Source organism: Candoia aspera, chromosome 12, assembly GCF_035149785.1.
Source record: "Candoia aspera isolate rCanAsp1 chromosome 12, rCanAsp1.hap2, whole genome shotgun sequence".
In the NCBI taxonomy this organism is placed as follows: Eukaryota; Metazoa; Chordata; class Lepidosauria; order Squamata; family Boidae; genus Candoia; species Candoia aspera.
In genome coordinates this window covers 5,127,113-5,142,682 of record NC_086164.1, presented here as the reverse complement: position 1 = coordinate 5,142,682, position 15,570 = coordinate 5,127,113, and the positions used below count along the sequence as shown (strand labels likewise).

The 15,570-nt window shown below is 42.9% G+C and overlaps 2 protein-coding genes across 2 annotated transcripts in view; one reads left to right on the top strand and one right to left on the bottom strand.

The window, feature by feature from the left end:
* Positions 1-9,587, top strand: part of TBC1D8B (TBC1 domain family member 8B) — a 36,019-nt gene extending 26,432 nt beyond the window's left edge. The window contains exons 15-21 of the mRNA XM_063313707.1: positions 362-430; positions 1,915-2,155; positions 2,625-2,690; positions 4,775-4,858; positions 5,774-5,830; positions 6,464-6,561; positions 6,921-9,587. Of these exons, the coding sequence (XP_063169777.1) occupies positions 362-430; positions 1,915-2,155; positions 2,625-2,690; positions 4,775-4,858; positions 5,774-5,830; positions 6,464-6,561; positions 6,921-7,307 (1,002 nt within the window). The 3' untranslated portion in view covers positions 7,308-9,587. The remainder of the gene's footprint in view (positions 1-361; positions 431-1,914; positions 2,156-2,624; positions 2,691-4,774; positions 4,859-5,773; positions 5,831-6,463; positions 6,562-6,920) is intronic.
* Positions 9,588-14,439: 4,852 nt separating this feature from the next.
* PASD1 (PAS domain containing repressor 1) overlaps positions 14,440-15,570 on the bottom strand; it is a 33,478-nt gene continuing 32,347 nt past the window's right edge. The window contains exon 20 of the mRNA XM_063313714.1: positions 14,440-14,870. Coding sequence (XP_063169784.1) covers positions 14,703-14,870 — 168 coding nt within the window. The 3' untranslated portion in view covers positions 14,440-14,702. The remainder of the gene's footprint in view (positions 14,871-15,570) is intronic.

Genomic DNA, 15,570 nt, shown 5'->3' with positions numbered 1-15,570 from the left:
AGTTTTTGGAGTGAGGGAGGATTTTTGGCTCTCTGAAATTCTGGAGAATCACTGCTGGAGAATTTTTCTAAACTAGGAATTGAAAACCTATGCCCCTTCAGATGTTAAACTATAATTCCCACCAGTTCCAGCAAGCATGGCCAGCAAAGTTGTGGGCAGTTGGGAATTCATCTGAAGGGTCGTATTTGGACTATATAGATCGGAAAGACAGAGATTCAACATTTTTTGACTAAGCAATTCATAGCCCTTTGTAAGTTGTAATCTACCCATGTCAAAACGAGAACCTGGAAAATAGGAACCTGGAAAATAGGAACATAACACCCAATACTAACTTGATTGCTCTCCTGTTATCTGTTCCCAGCTACGTGTTATCTCCCAAGATGTGAATATCAGCCATAGCAACCTGGAAGAACTGTATGAATTATTCAAGGTAACATCTTGGTTGTCATCTGCAAAAGAACTTCATGTCCATTTCACAGTCATGGCCTTTATTAGACTTGATGGTCAAGCAAGTTGACCTTGGAGAAAGTTCTTCCATTGAACTGTTGAACTGTTAGGGCATTAAACCTGAAACCAATACATTGAATTGATCCTGAAAACACAATAGCCAATGTAACTATTTCAGATGTGACAGTGTAACAAGCTTCTAATGTGTGTTGAACAAGTTGGCATTCCAAGCATTCTTCAGGCACTCTTGCAACTGTTGAGCATGTTGCAAAAGTCAAAGAAGAAGATATAAAGGAATAAGTCACCATGGCCAGATTTAGTCTAGAGCTGGTGTAGTTGGGATACCATCTAGACTTGTTGTTGTTTATTCGTTCAGTCGCTTCCGACTCTTCGTGACTTCATGGACCAGCCCATGCCAGAGCTTCCTGTCGGTCGTCAACACCCCCAGCTCCCCCAGGGACGAGTCCATCACCTCTAGAATATCATCCATCCACCTTGCCCTTGGTTGGCCCCTCTTCCTTTTGCCCTCCACTCTCCCCAGCATCAGCATCTTCTCCAGGGTGTCCTGTCTTCTCATTATGTGGCCAACGTATTTCAGTTTTGCCTTTAATATCCTTCCTTCAAGTGAGCAGTCTGGCTTTATTTCCTGGAGGATGGACTGGTTGGATCTTCTTGCAGTCCAAGGCACTCTCAGAATTTTCCTCCAACAACCATCTAGACTAGGCAAAACTAAATTCGTACTGGCTGTCTTGTACAGAATATGATATGCATGGATGCGTTACCAGACAGTGGTTCTAAAGGAGCATGCCAATGATTCCCCTGATGGTCCACAAAGGTATTGTAGGTGTTCCCTGGGGAGGGTATCATTAAAAAAAAAATTAAAAGGGTCAAATGTCTGTTCTTGCCCCAGATCTCCACAGATTTCAGGCAGGAACATGAAAATATGTTGAAAAATGTGGGCAGTTTTTAAAATTAAAAATAATGTTCTGAGATTAGTTTGTAGTCCCACAGTCCCATCTGTGGTGAGAGCCACAGCCTTCAGCTAAGGCGAGGAGGCCCTGTTTCAAATCCACCATCAGCCATGGACATTGACTGGATGAATTGGGCAATTGCTCACTTTCAGCCCAACCTCCCTCCTAGGAACTGCTATTGTGAGGATGAAAGAAAGGGAGATCCTCATGTAAACGATCTTGATCTCCTAGAAGAAAGGCAAGATATAACACTAATAAGTAAATATCTGGTCATCTTTGCCAAGGGTGCTACACTGTCCACCTCTGGACTTTCAGAGATAGCACAGTCATCTAGATAGAGGTAAAAGTTATGAGCTGTCATAACCAGCAGTTTTCAACTTTAGCACTGGATAACCTTATGGAAAAATATTCTATCTTTCCCCAAATTGTCTTGTCCCCATGTATTTTGATGACATTTCGCTATAATTTACTTGGGTCCTCCTCTTTTTTCGGTCAGAAAGAACATTTTCTCTCCTGTTACTGGAAGCTGACTAGTCCGGCACTGAAGCATCACGACCCCAGCCTGCCCTATCTGGACCAATATCGGATTGACTGCCAGCAATTCCGAAACTTGCATCATCTCTTGAGTCCTTGGGCACACTGTGCCAACAGAGATTCTTTGGCCCTGTGGACCTTCCGGCTGCTGGATGAGAATGTTGACGGGCTGATCAACTTCAAAGAATTTGCATCCATTTGGGGTATGGTAATAGATACACCCCAAGCAGAGAGATCGGAAGAGTTACCATTGAGTACCTACATGAGATCTGGCTGGTTTAGATTAATCCAATGACTATGGAGCCAGTTTTCAATTGTTCCAACTGATAGAGGACATAGGATGTGGACTGTCCTGATTACCAGGAAACACACTGAGGCGAGGACTTGGTCTCTAATATTTATTAGTAGTACTTAACAAGAATCCTAACAAACTGAGAAAGCGTGGGAAAACCCAGCCATATAAACCCCAAAGGTTAAGGCGGTCCCGATCTGTGTCTCTTTGAATGGCTGAACAGTTCCTCAGTGCTACGCATGCGCTTGACAGTCTGGGTGAGAGCCCCCTGCTCGCCATCCTTACTCATGACATGGACATTTGATAATCTTCATTGGGTATGAGCCTTCTTGAATGACTTCCCTGTTTTTAATTTTTTTCCTTTCCTCCCTTTTTATTAGATGTCATGTATCATGGGAGTTTTACCCATAAGCTGACGCTCCTTTTCAAATTGCACATACCTCCAGGTGAGTGCTGTGGAGATGCCATGTTCAGCCCTTGCTTCCATGTCGGGAACCATTCATGTCAGCTGGGACCAGGGGATTTGAGGTCAGCTCCTTCCTCAGCCAGGAAGCCCACTAACCTGGGACACCATCCCTCCACCTAAAAATCTAATCTTTTTTTTTAAGTGGGGCAAATAAGCCACTGTGGCTTGGTTCCCAGACAGGGAAGAAGATCTGTTCCTGAACGTCTTCCTTGCTGTCCCTGGAATTCTCTCCCCACCCCAATTCCATAGTTTTTTTTCCCCACATTAAAGTGGGAAATGAACAGATGTGGAAGCATAACCCTAAAATAAACTTTATACAAGAGCAAAAAGCCTTCCAAGCTGAGAAAACATGGTCTGGGGGGGCTGGATTTGATACATCTTTTGCCTTTTACTAAAAGACCCAACCACACCCAGTTGGGGCAGTGTCCTTGCAGAACGAGAAGGCTGGCTCTGCTTACCAAAGGCTGCCCCTCAGCCAAATCCAAAGAAAGCTCAGGATGGCCCTTCTTTCTCCTGTCAGCCCTCAGGGGTCTGCCATGGGGAGATTTTGCGAACCTCCTGCTGGCCTTGAAGTCTTCTCTCCACCCTCTAAGAAAGATGCTGACTAGCTTCTCCCTTTATATGCTGCAAGCGTGTCAAACTACAAAATGCAACACGCCTGGAGAGTTTCACTCCTGGAGAGCGTTGAGTCTCAGAAAGCTGGTATTAATATTAATTGGACTGAGATGAAAGAGAAACGTATTCAGTGGTGTGGAAAATAGGTTGAAGCATCTGGGTACCTTTCTGCTGGTCGTCATCAGGCGTCCTGGGATTGGCAGAGGGGTGGGCAGGATAGGGAGTAGTGACTAAAGATTGCATTGAGTTACTCTGAAACCAAGGCTGGCCGGTTCAGCTATGACCATTCCCACCTAGCGTAAAGTCAAACTTCAGCCTGGCTTCTCCATCTGTGGAATGCGAATAATGGCCGTGGCTGTATTTGTGCATGTGGTCAAGTTCTGCACACTTCACCGGCTTTTGTAAAGTTTAAAACCGGCTATTACACCTTGTGGTTTTCTTTTTATTATTATTATGTTGTTGTAGATACATTACATTGTTTTGATGCACTAATATTTATGCAGTTTCGATTGAAGATTATTAACCCTCTACTGTTTAAATAACTTAGACTACTGAGGATAAAGAAAAGAGAAAGAGATATTACATCATATAATATAAATATTTATTTATATATAAATATTTATATAAACATTTATTTATATTATATCAATATTATTTACAATTTCAGGTGTCAGTGTTATTGGCCATGAGATTATTTAGCTTTTTCATCCAGAGTTGAATATAGCATTAGAAAGTAAAGGTTTCGGTCTTGAGCCGATTACTCAGTGTTAAGGTCTCCATTGTACAAGTAGTCCTCACTTAACAACCATTCATGTAGTGACCATTCGGACGGCACTGAAAAAAGTGACTTGCGACTGGTCCTCTCATTTACGACTAAGTGTTGTCACAGTTCAGGCACTTGGCAACCAGCTTACATTTACAACAGTTGCAGCATCCTGCAATCACATGATTGCCATTTGTGACTTTCGCAGCTGGCTTCCCACAAGCAAAGTCAGTGGGGAAGCTAGCAGGAGGTTGCAAGTCACGGTCACATGATGTCTCACTTAACGACCGCAGCCAAAAAGGTCATAAAATGGGGTGCGGTCACATGATGCCTCACTTAACTACTGCACGGCTTAACAGGAAATTTTCCAGTCCCTACTGTGGTTGTAAGTCGAGGACTACCTGTATTGTTACTTAATGTTTTTTGTACATGTAATAAAGGAAAAAAGTAGATAAAGTAAATTTAAGAACAATTAAAATACCAGAGACTAAAGAAAAAAAAACTGAAAGAAAACAAAACCTGTTGAGTTTCCAACTTCCCCATTTTTATGCATCTGCTAATTTACAATGTGTATAAATTTTGGGGCCCCCTTAGAAGCCAGTGATTAGGTTTGCCATGCTGTGGGATGTATTGTATGTAACCCTTGTGATTTCCAGTTTCTCCCTGGTCCTCTTTTCTTTCCGCAGCTTTTACCGAAGTGGAATCTCTGAGTCCTTTCAAAGGGGCTCAGCTCTCTAAAGAAGAATTGATCCACTTTAGCCAGCTAAGTGGTAAGGGTCAATGTGTTCAGCTTCTGCCTTATAAAAGCCAGAGAAGATGTTTTTTGTTGTTCTCTTCTTGCTAATAGGAAAGGGGTCAGCAAAAAAGTCACTTTCCACCAGAGAGCAATTTCTAATACTGTTACTGCAGGGATGATTGTAGACTGATCAAAGGCTTAAGCGCAGCAAAATCCCATAAAGAGTTCTTGTTGCCATTTCAATTGTTTCTCCTCTCCCATCTGAGATCCTTTTAGCAAGCAGGAACTAAGAGAAGGGAGGAGAGGAAGACATTTCAGCACCTGAAATTAAGGATCTGGGTGCCTTAGTATGTGTCCTGTTTCTGCAAAAAAAATCTGCATAGTTTAATACACTGAATATTTTTGTCCCTTGTCTAGACTGATAGGCGCATGTCCCAAGGACTGAACTGCAGACAGACATAGCTTTATTTTCTGAGAAAGCCCCTGGAAGCTCTTCTGGAAATTAAAGTAGAGCTGACCCTTTGCAACAAGCCTGGGATCCATTCTCTTAAGTAAAAGCATGCTAATTGCAAGCACTTAGATAAGTGTTGGTGCATACGTTGGCAGTGTTGGTGCCATATTGGGGAGCAGGTCATAACTCAGTGGTGGAGAGCTTGCTTTGCAAGTAGAAGATCCTAAGTTCAATTCCTGGTATTGCTTATTGAAGGATCTCAGATGGGGAAAGATCACTCTCTTACTGTAGACCAGTGTTTCTCAACCTTGTCAACTTTAAGAAGTGTGGACTTCAACTCCCAGAATTCTGGGAGTTGAAGTCCACACCTCTTAGTAGACAAGGTTGAGAAACACTGCTGTAGGCAATCAAAGTAAACAGTCTCCATCTAGGTGGATGGATAATCTGTTTGGTGTTAAGGACTTTTCAGTGGTGTTTTCCTCTTCTTTTTTATCCTAGTTTCTTCACCTGGAGACAGAGAGAATGCAGATGTTCTGAAGACAAGTCCTGAAAAAGGTAGCTGACCTGGATTTAGCCTCAGGATTTGAGGTGTACCATCAAGGGCTGTCCTCCATCAAAGAAGTGTCAGATGGTGTACAGTTTGAGTCAGCCTTGAACTCCGTGTCCATTCTGCCAGTAGAATCTCCAGTAGATTCCCAGCAGGCCCAGTTTTAAAGAAATGTAACTATTTGAATCAGAGCTGAGGTTGACCGTGGCTTGGTTTGCATATGTTAACTTTCCCTTTCAATATACTACAGTTGGCAGTCTTTTTGAAGCTGCACTGGAGGAAGGAAGGAGAGGGAGGCCAAGCTTGTTGGGGTTAACAAGAAAGCATGGTGTAACATCGTATTCTGCTATTAAGAGCATAAAGTATGAGAGTTGCAGGGCAGGGTGGCATCTAGGATGGCACAAATATGGATGTAGTTAGTGATTTTGCAAATTCCATCACTTCACATCTAGAAGCCTGGCCTGGCTAAAGATAAGACTTTGGATTCCCAGTGGGACGTGGTGAGCTTCAGCTGGAGACTGTAAATGCTCCAAGGTTACCCAACAGGTCTGGCTCCTTAGCAGAGGCTCTTCCGGAGACAGCACAACTTGCCCATTTGCCCATTCTGTTCTTCTGAATTTGACATCTTCTTCCTAAAAAAGGGAAAGGAAAAGTGGACATCCAGGCTTACTTGAAGCAGTGGCAAGACGAGATCCTTAAAAAGGAAGAAAGCATTAAGGATTTACCCCGGATGAACCAGGTGAGAACTCTCCTGGAAGCAAGCAGATGTATTTTGTTCTAGTGGAGTGTTTTTTCCCCCATTAATGCAAGTAGGGTGGATCTATAATATTGCTGAAGTCCAGGACATCCAAATATAGCTTTCTCTGACCTGGAGACCTTCAGGTATGGTGGACTGCAACTCCTAACTCCTGCCAGATGAACCATGAAGTTTCCAGATTACGGAGGGAGTTGTTCAGTATATCTTCAGGACATTTGGTGGGGAAGTCTGGCCAAGAGGCCATTTTTTAAAAAAGCTGCTGCAAGCATTACTTGTTCTACTGGCACACACACACATGCTTGTTCTGAAAATGAAAATGGCTCTTCTCTTTCCCTTCTCAGTCCCAATTCATCCAGTTCTCCAAGACGTTGTATAACTTATTCTATGGTGATCCGGAAGAAGAGCTCCTTTTTCGGGCCATTGCTGCAGTTACCAGCCTCTTGCTGAGGATGGAAGAGGTGGGACGAAAGCTCCAAAGCCCCACTTCCCCAGCCCCAACGGTGACATCTCCTGTGGTTGGTCCTACAGCCCAACTGCAGACTGATTATGCAGGACCCCAGATCTCCAGCCCTGTCAGCGAGGGCTGGTCGTTTGCGTTTGAGCAGATCCTGGCCTCTTTACTCAACGAACCTGCCTTGGTGAGATTTTTTGAGAAACCAGTAGATGTCAAAGCCAAGTTAGAAAAGGCTAAGGCTGCTCAGATAAAAGCAAGAGCTTGTGTATGGTAGTTACCCAGCCCCACTTCTCCTTCCTCTCTGTAGAACACTCAGAAACAGGAGGCAACACTGAGTTTCAGGTTCATACTGAGGATTTAGCTCAATTCCCTTAAGAGCAGGGTGGTATACGTGGTTTTATTTTTACTTTTGTGGGGTCAAGTGTAGTTCGAAGCACAGTTGCACCTAATCTTTGCATTTTAGTACACAAGACTTAAGGCGCATCCATCAACACATGGCAACTTGGAAGAAAAAATTAAACTGTCTCCTTTGCAGCAGCAGATTTCCAAGTTACCACTTTTTAGGCCATGTTTTGCTTATAGTGTAAAGATGGCAACTTTCGCAGAGAATTCCTTCTTAAACTTGGAATGTAGGTCTGCCTAATGCATTGTGGGCAGAATCTTTGACCAGTTTAGGACACCTGTTAAGGAAAGTCGTTCCTATAAATGGAGGCCAATAATTTTTTAAAATATATATTTCTTCAAAACCTGGTTCTTCTCTTTGAAGGCATTACATGCCTCAAACTGAAGCCTTCTTGGCTGGTGGTGTTAAATTTTTGCAACTGTGCCTGTGTCTTCTGGACAATTCTTCTGCTCAACATCAAACATGTTGATTTGGCCCAATTTACAAGTAGAGAAACTACATCAAAGTGCTGTCTTTCTCAAGGTATGGATAAATTAAGATTTGAGATTCCCTCTGAAAACCATCTAGACAAGCCAACAAAAGAATAGGGACAAAAATGCCAAAATCAGCTGCTTACTCCATACATACAACACTGAAGTGACTTTAAAAAAGCAGCTTTTTGATGCTGCAGTAATTCTTTTTTTCCCCCCTTTTTGGATGGAAACCATTATTTCATGTGGCACAAAATAACAAAGGTGTTTAGTAAAATGTAATGATGCTTGTAAGAAAGTTGGAGGCCATCACAGAAAACTCTTTTTCTAGTGTTGCCCAGATGGATTCTCTGCAAAGTTTTATGGTTGATGCTAAGCCAGGATCTAGGACTTGCTTAAATCCTAGAGAGTGAGTTAGTGTCAAGAACAAGGGACTTGAAGCCCTGTAGGCTGGAGAATCAAAGGTGGTCCTTCCAGCCAATGAAAACATGGATTGTGAGCCTGAGGCTATTGGAAAATAGAATGATGAGGCTCTGTTCAGATAGAGCAAAAATCATTAGAATTCATTCCTCAAGACTGTCCAAGAATTTATTCCTCACAGACTTTCCAAGTCTTCAAGAATGAGAATTTTTTTAAAAAAAACTCCATTGCCTTTAAAACTCTTCTCAATTTACCTTGATCTAAGCTTTGGTAAAATAAGCTAAGCTTTGCAGCCTTTGTCTAAGTTTTAAAACTCTCCTATTTTTTTAATTCCACCACAACCGAGAATGGTGGCATGAGGCCTTTGCCAACTGCATACAGATATATTTTTCAAAATCCAGTTGTTTCCTTATCTGCCAAATCCAGCTTTCTCCAATTCGATGCTCCCAATTCTAACACATTTGAGGAGTATAAGGCATATAAAAAGCCAGCTTTCAAGAAAGCTACTGGACTTGGGCTAATACAAGAATCCTTACCCAGTTTGAAAGTATTTTCATAACACATGGAGATAGTACCAAAAAATCCTTGAAAATTTTGGCTTAATGCCACCTTTCTTTTTCCTTCCCTGCCACTCACAGCTACTACATGACCAATAAATCTGGAAGATAAAAAGTGTTTATAAAGGGAAAGAAATCTAGATGGATTTCCCAACGATGATAAAAATGCAGTTGTGGATTGCCATGTTAATGGCATGTTTTGCTTTTTTATAGTACTGTTTGCCAATAGACCTCTACAATTACTTGAGATAATATATATATATATATATATAAAACTTATGACTGAACTGTCTTATAAACAAATACTCATGTATATATTATTGTCCTTAAGAACATTTCATAAATATTATGGTATGGAACTAATTTATGTTCTTGTTTCCAGTATAATGAATGTTTATGAGAGAATGTTTCATCTTTTGTTAAGAATGCACTCAATTCAGCCACTCTAAGCTACTTTTAAGGATAAGCACTTTGATTTCTGCTTTGGAATGAATACGACCCACAACATACCTCTTTACTTTTCATGACAAAACGCTGAAAGTAAGTAGTCAATGAACCATCAGCCACCCAGTGAGACTTCTTAAAAGTAGAGTTTTATTTTTCTTTCAAAATAATATGTACAAATCTGCTGAGGTTCCTAGGGCACGATTTAACAAGGATGGGAAGATTCCAGTCAACTATTGCTGGCTTCTCCCCCTACTCCAGTAAGACACTTTCTTGCCTTCCTTTTTCCCATTTTACAAAATACTTTATGAATAGGAACATTTTTAAAAAGTTATATCTGACATTGTAAAAATAAATTCAATATTTGATTTTAAACCTTTGCTTCCCCCCCACCCCCTTTTGTGTTCTTTCTTTTCTTCCTTTGTACACAGCTGGCACATACAATTTAAGTTAGATACTCCCTCTGTCAACCAACCAGCCTTTTAGCTTGTAAATATGTACAGAAAGTGCAAGGCTAGAAAAAGGTGCTTGTGTTTCCTCGATGCCTGGGGCTGAACTAAAGACTTGTCTTTGTAGGTCAGCGATAATGCTAACTACCCTCACATTTAATCCTTTCAAGACTTCCTAGAGAATTTCTACAACATACATATGGGTGTCAATGTCAAAAAGTCCATGGGCCAGCTCAGCAAACCTTGACATTGATCCGCACCCCACCTTTTCCAATTCTAAAGATTTATGAGGGGCTAGGCATGCCAAACTCTTTCCCTCAAAACACAAAGCAGAATTAACTCTGAGTTAAACAAGTCAATTTGAATGAAATGACTTTGTTGCTGTTGCATTAGATGTTTTGGGGAGGGGGAGAAATAAACACCTAGCTCCCTATGCATCATTGCTACAAATGATCGCTTGTGTAAGATTCTGTAGGAAATTGGGCAGAAGCAATCCGATTCTTGGCCTTATTGTGGTCAGATGTGGTGGAAGGGAGGTCTAGTTGAGTTGGACACACGCATTTGGGGAAACGTTGGCTGTGTTCCCAACATTGTGCTAAGCCATCATCTTTTAACCATGTTCAAGTTGGAGGAAAATAATCATAGTTGTTCAGCGATTCCCTGCTTGCTTTCCCTCATGAATTCTTCTTGCCCCATATCATGGTGGGGCTCAAAACCAAGCCAGTCATAAGCTAGGGAAACCACAAACAACCGTGTGTCTCCGTTGACCCGTCACAAGAAAACACAGTGATCATCACAGGCCAACTGCAAAGCTGGATTTAAAAAGTTTTTTCTTTGGCAGGATTTGTTTTAGTGCTAAAAATAAACCACATTATGCCCCAGGAGTATATAGAACCTGGTTACTCTCTTGAATATACTGTGTGAATGGGGAATGTAGTCTCTAACATCAGAACCAATCCCTCCCCTTCTTAATATGTGCAATTAAATGTGAGATTCTGTGAAGGATCCCATTAATGCTTTTAAAAGGAGACCATGTTTCCAAATCCCTGCTCTCACTGTACAGTCAATTAGAAATGGCATTTTTCCCATTCCTCATTCCGAAGTACTGGCCCTTGCCATCCTAAACCCTTCAGCCTGATATAAGACAGACACAAAGTGCATTGGGACAGCTCAACACATAGACACATACATTCTGCAGTCCAGAAAGATGGACTTGCACCGTGGCTGCTAGGCACTCTTATCCTAGTTTCACCTATTGGCTATAGCAGGGGTCTTTCTAAGATGGAGTGAGTGAACCAGCCTCACCCAATATTTCCCCTTGTAAAACCTGGATTAACATTTTGGTCGATGACCTGCTTCCTGCCAACTTCTTCCCTGGCATTAATCGGTCTGGATATGTAGCCTGAAGAATTTTCCTTCCCCCATGGAAGGGATCCCTTTCCTGTTGCCTTGAAAGGGTAAAGGGATCCCTTCCATGGGGCTTCTCAGAGACCTGGAGTGGAGGGCACATTTGCGTGAGAGTCACACCCTCTGTTTTTCTATCTCCAGCCCCTGCCTCTAAAAACAAAGCAGAGGCAGATGGTGCACTAAGGACTCCCTGGGGGAAAAGTATCTGCTAGATTGGCCCAGAGAGAGAGCCTGTAAAGTGTAAGGAAATGCAATAGGAAGAAGGATCACATTTGGGCATTCGAAAGAAGCAAGTTTGCTTGCCCTCCTGTTTGCAGATTAGTGCTTCTGTGCTCAAATGGGACATACAGGTAGTCCTCGTTTAGTGACTGCCTCGCTTAGCAACCATTTGCAGTTATGACGGTGATGAAAAAGGAACTCTACGACCAATCCTTGCATTTATGACCTTCGCAGGTCTGTAAAGCAAAGTAAAACTGAAGGAAGCTTAGTCACGGTTTCACTTAGCAACCAAGTTGCCGGTCCCAATTGTGTCACTAAATGGGGACTACCTGTATGATATACCATTTTGCTCACAGCAAAACCGGGGTGTTATATGAATGGCTGTTAGGGGCATATCATTCCTGAGTTAGATCTGCCATTACTTGGACTTGACTATATTTTATATATTTATTGACTATTGGTATTACGATTTTTATTGAATTTTAAATTGCTTTTATTGTGAACCGCCCAGGGTCCCTCCTTGTGGGGGAGATGGGCAGTGATAAAAATATGACAAATAATAATTAAGAGTGGCAATGCGCCAGCATCCTCTCCCCCTCCTGTGCCTGAGCTAGGCCATCAGAAAGTATCGCTCTGTACTTGGTTGTTCCATGGAAAACCTACCAAAGGACTTAGAGCAAGAAAATTAAGCCATCAGAGCCTGTTAAGCTGTGTGAGTATTTCAACTTGGGAGAAAAAAAGGTGCGTGTGTGTGTGTGTGTTGGGGAGGGGGTGGGTCAATGCAAAGGACCGGAGACCAGGAGTTGCGCTTAGATCTGTTCAGCCAATCGTCTTGAAGAAAGAATGAGCGTTCAGGATCCATGTAAAACCATCAGAGCCCTATTTGCAACCCTGGAAGGACCCCAAAGGATTTTAGTGCGCACATGCAGGAAGCTTTTGCCTTCTTCACCTTAACTACAAACTTCAAATCTATCTATCATCTATCTACTGTTGCTGGTGTGTGTGTGTGTGTGTATTCTGTTGCTGGTCGGTTGTGTGTGTATGTGTATACACACACACACAAACACGCACACTGTTGCTGGTCTATATGTCTGTCTGTCTGTCTGTCTGTCTATCTTCTGTTGCTGGTCTGCTTGAGAGCCCTGACCTGATTGGCATTAAACATGTCTGGCTCTGGTGCCTTTCTCTCATCCTTGCTCACAATAAAATTCCATCTGGCATTCTTTTAATCTGCTGTGTTGCACTCTGCATGGGGACGCAGCCCGCCACCAATGAGAGACCCCAGATCGCCCGATGCGTTCATTGCATGGCTCCCCAATTTGGTGAGGGTGGGAGGAGGAAAGCTTTAAAAAAGGGAGCGCTCTTCCAAGCCTATAGGGAGCTCCTGCTGAAGGCTGTTTTCTCCTCCTCGACAGGACATCCCTCATCCTTCATTCGCCTCCCTGGACTAATATAAAAAGGTACACGGAGGCAGCATTTAACCGCAACATTCGGCATTTGTGCTTTGCATCTGAAAAATGGCACAAAACCAAATCTTGGGTGTCCGTGGAGGGTAGGAGATAGAAAAAGTCAAGACGGCAGCTATGATCATGCAGCTGAAGCCCCGCCCCTTTTTACAAGTGCCACGCGTCACAAGGAGTAGGGCTCATATGCCATGAACATCTTGACTGTTACCCCTTCGTTTAAGGACCCAAGGAAACTGATCTGCACACGCCTGCCTGTGCAAAGCATCTTCAGCAGTTAAGAAATCCTATGACTAGAGGGAAACGCAGAGTGTGTAAAACAGTGATCTATCTGCCTGAGAATTTTCTGCACGCACAGCTATCCCTGAATAAACGTAGCCTGCGTTTTCTCCATTGCGTGACCCTGAACTATTATTAAATGCCTTCTAACGTTGGGCTGGGAACAGAATACATCTAACATGAAACAGCTTTGCACGAATAGCAGCAGGTGAAAGTTGGACATCCAAAAATATAAGTACAGATGGAAACACTAAGCTTAGAAAATAACCAATGTGCAAGCCGAGCAAAGTTAACAGTTTTTTTTTTTCTTCTTTAAATGCCCCTTGCAATTACAAGTAGTCATTCCCTTTGGAAAAAGAGACAATCAATAAGGGATACTTTGGTGTATTCACCACTGAGGAATTAAAAAAACCCTCTTTTTTTTAAAAAAAAAGTTCATAAATATATAAACACGGTTTTAAAAAACGACCATTTACAAAAATACATTTTATTGCTAACACTACTGACGAGCGACACTGAAGGATCCTTGTTAGATAGAAAACTCCACTCTGCCAAATCCTAACCCTAAACCGCAAAACCATAAAGTTTGCTTTTATCTTTGGGTGACAAGACACCTCCCCAAATAAGGTTTAATGAGACGAGAGGAGAAAAACGAAGGATCCTGCATCCTGTTTGGCTAATTTGGGAGTAGAACTAGGTAAGTTTTTACCTCCACTTCATAATAAAATAACACAAAAAAGAATCTTTTTTTAGACAACACTAAAGATCAAAGTTGCTGGTGTAAAACAAAAGAATTCAGGCAAAAGTGGTATTCATAAACAGTAGCAGCATCACTTGATTATCCAGAAAATAAGTCCAAGTCCATACAGGAGAAAAATTGAGTGGCAAGAAAGTTGCTACCCAAAATGAAACCTATGCACATAAATCACACACTGAACAAACAGAAATGCTGGTCTGGCTTCCACCATCGCACTGCACAGCAGAGGTTTTCCAAAAGCTGCCTCCTGCCTCAGGTGCTAAACTTATCAGCATGTAAACTTGACTATGTAACAAAACAAAAAAAAAGGACCTGCGAGCTAGAAATCCACCCACCATATTAAATATATGGCTTTACAGCATGCAAACGTAGTCGCATTAAGGGCTGTGCTCTCCTGCAACTTCCTGTGTCTCACTACCCCAGCCAAGCTGGTTTCTCGACCAAGCGAGTGCCTGCTTCTGGTCTGCCATCAAACCCCTTTGGGTGGACAGACGGTTCCTTCAGCAAACTTACTCCCTTGACCTTCACGATCTCCTCCCTGCGCTTGTTCTGCTGCACGCCCAATCTGGGCAGCCAAGGGTACCAGATTTGCCTTTTGAACTGGTTTTGCTGGAGAGGTGCCGCTGGGTGGGTTTTCCAAGCAGAAAAAGTGCCAGCTGTTGCTCTCCACTCCTTGTCCTCCGTCCCCGGGCATTCCTTCTCACGGCCAGCCTTGCCTTTGGAGGAGCACCAAGGCTCCTCCCCAGCACTCAGCATTCGCTGTTCCCATGGTAAGCATCACCATCCTTTTGACTCGAGACCTCAAGGCAGCTGCATTTCGGGCAAGTCTTGTAAACTGCACTGCTGCCCTTGTAGGTGATGGCTCGGGGGCTGTGGGTGGTGGAAATAACCCATGGTGGTGTTCTGTTGCGGGAGAGGAGGCTGCTGGAATAAGTGTTGGTTCTGGCCTGGTTCAGCTGCACTCTGCATCTGTGAGGAACAGAATATTGCACATGAACCAGCTCCAAAAAACATCTACAACCTCAAGCCATCATAGTGTGGGAAGAGAGCATTGAATGCACGCAATATGGAAAGGTACTGACTGCAGGTTGATCTAGACATCCCTTGGTCTAGTGTTTTTCAACCTTTTCAACTTTAAGATGTGTAAACTTCAACTCCCAGAATTCCTCAGCCAGCATGGGAAAATGGGAGTGAACCATTGTCTACAGCAGTGTTCCTCAACCTTGTCAACTTTTAAGATGTGTGGACTTCTACGCCCAGAATTCTGGGAGTTGAAGGCCACACATCTTAAAATTGCCAAGGCTAAGAAGCACTGCCTTAGTCTTACATTACGTTGGAATATTGTACTTTATCAAACTGATAGGCTGCCTCAATCACCGTCACAACACTAAGCAGCTTACAAAATGTAAACCGTTAAAAGGACATCCATGGGGAAGCAGGTTTGCGACCCGTCCTGTCTCGAGGCCTGCTGAAACAGTCAAGCATTCCAACTTGGTGGAAGCCCAGCAAGGTTGGGACCACGCAGACTTCAGGGGGAAGACTGGGCCACAGGGCAGGTACAGCCCAGAGAAACCCCTTCTCCGAAGTCCTGGAAGATGACACTGTTTTAGCAACGAGGCCTGTTCTCTATGAATGTATGTCAACATCGTCTTAATCAGCAACAAAACAC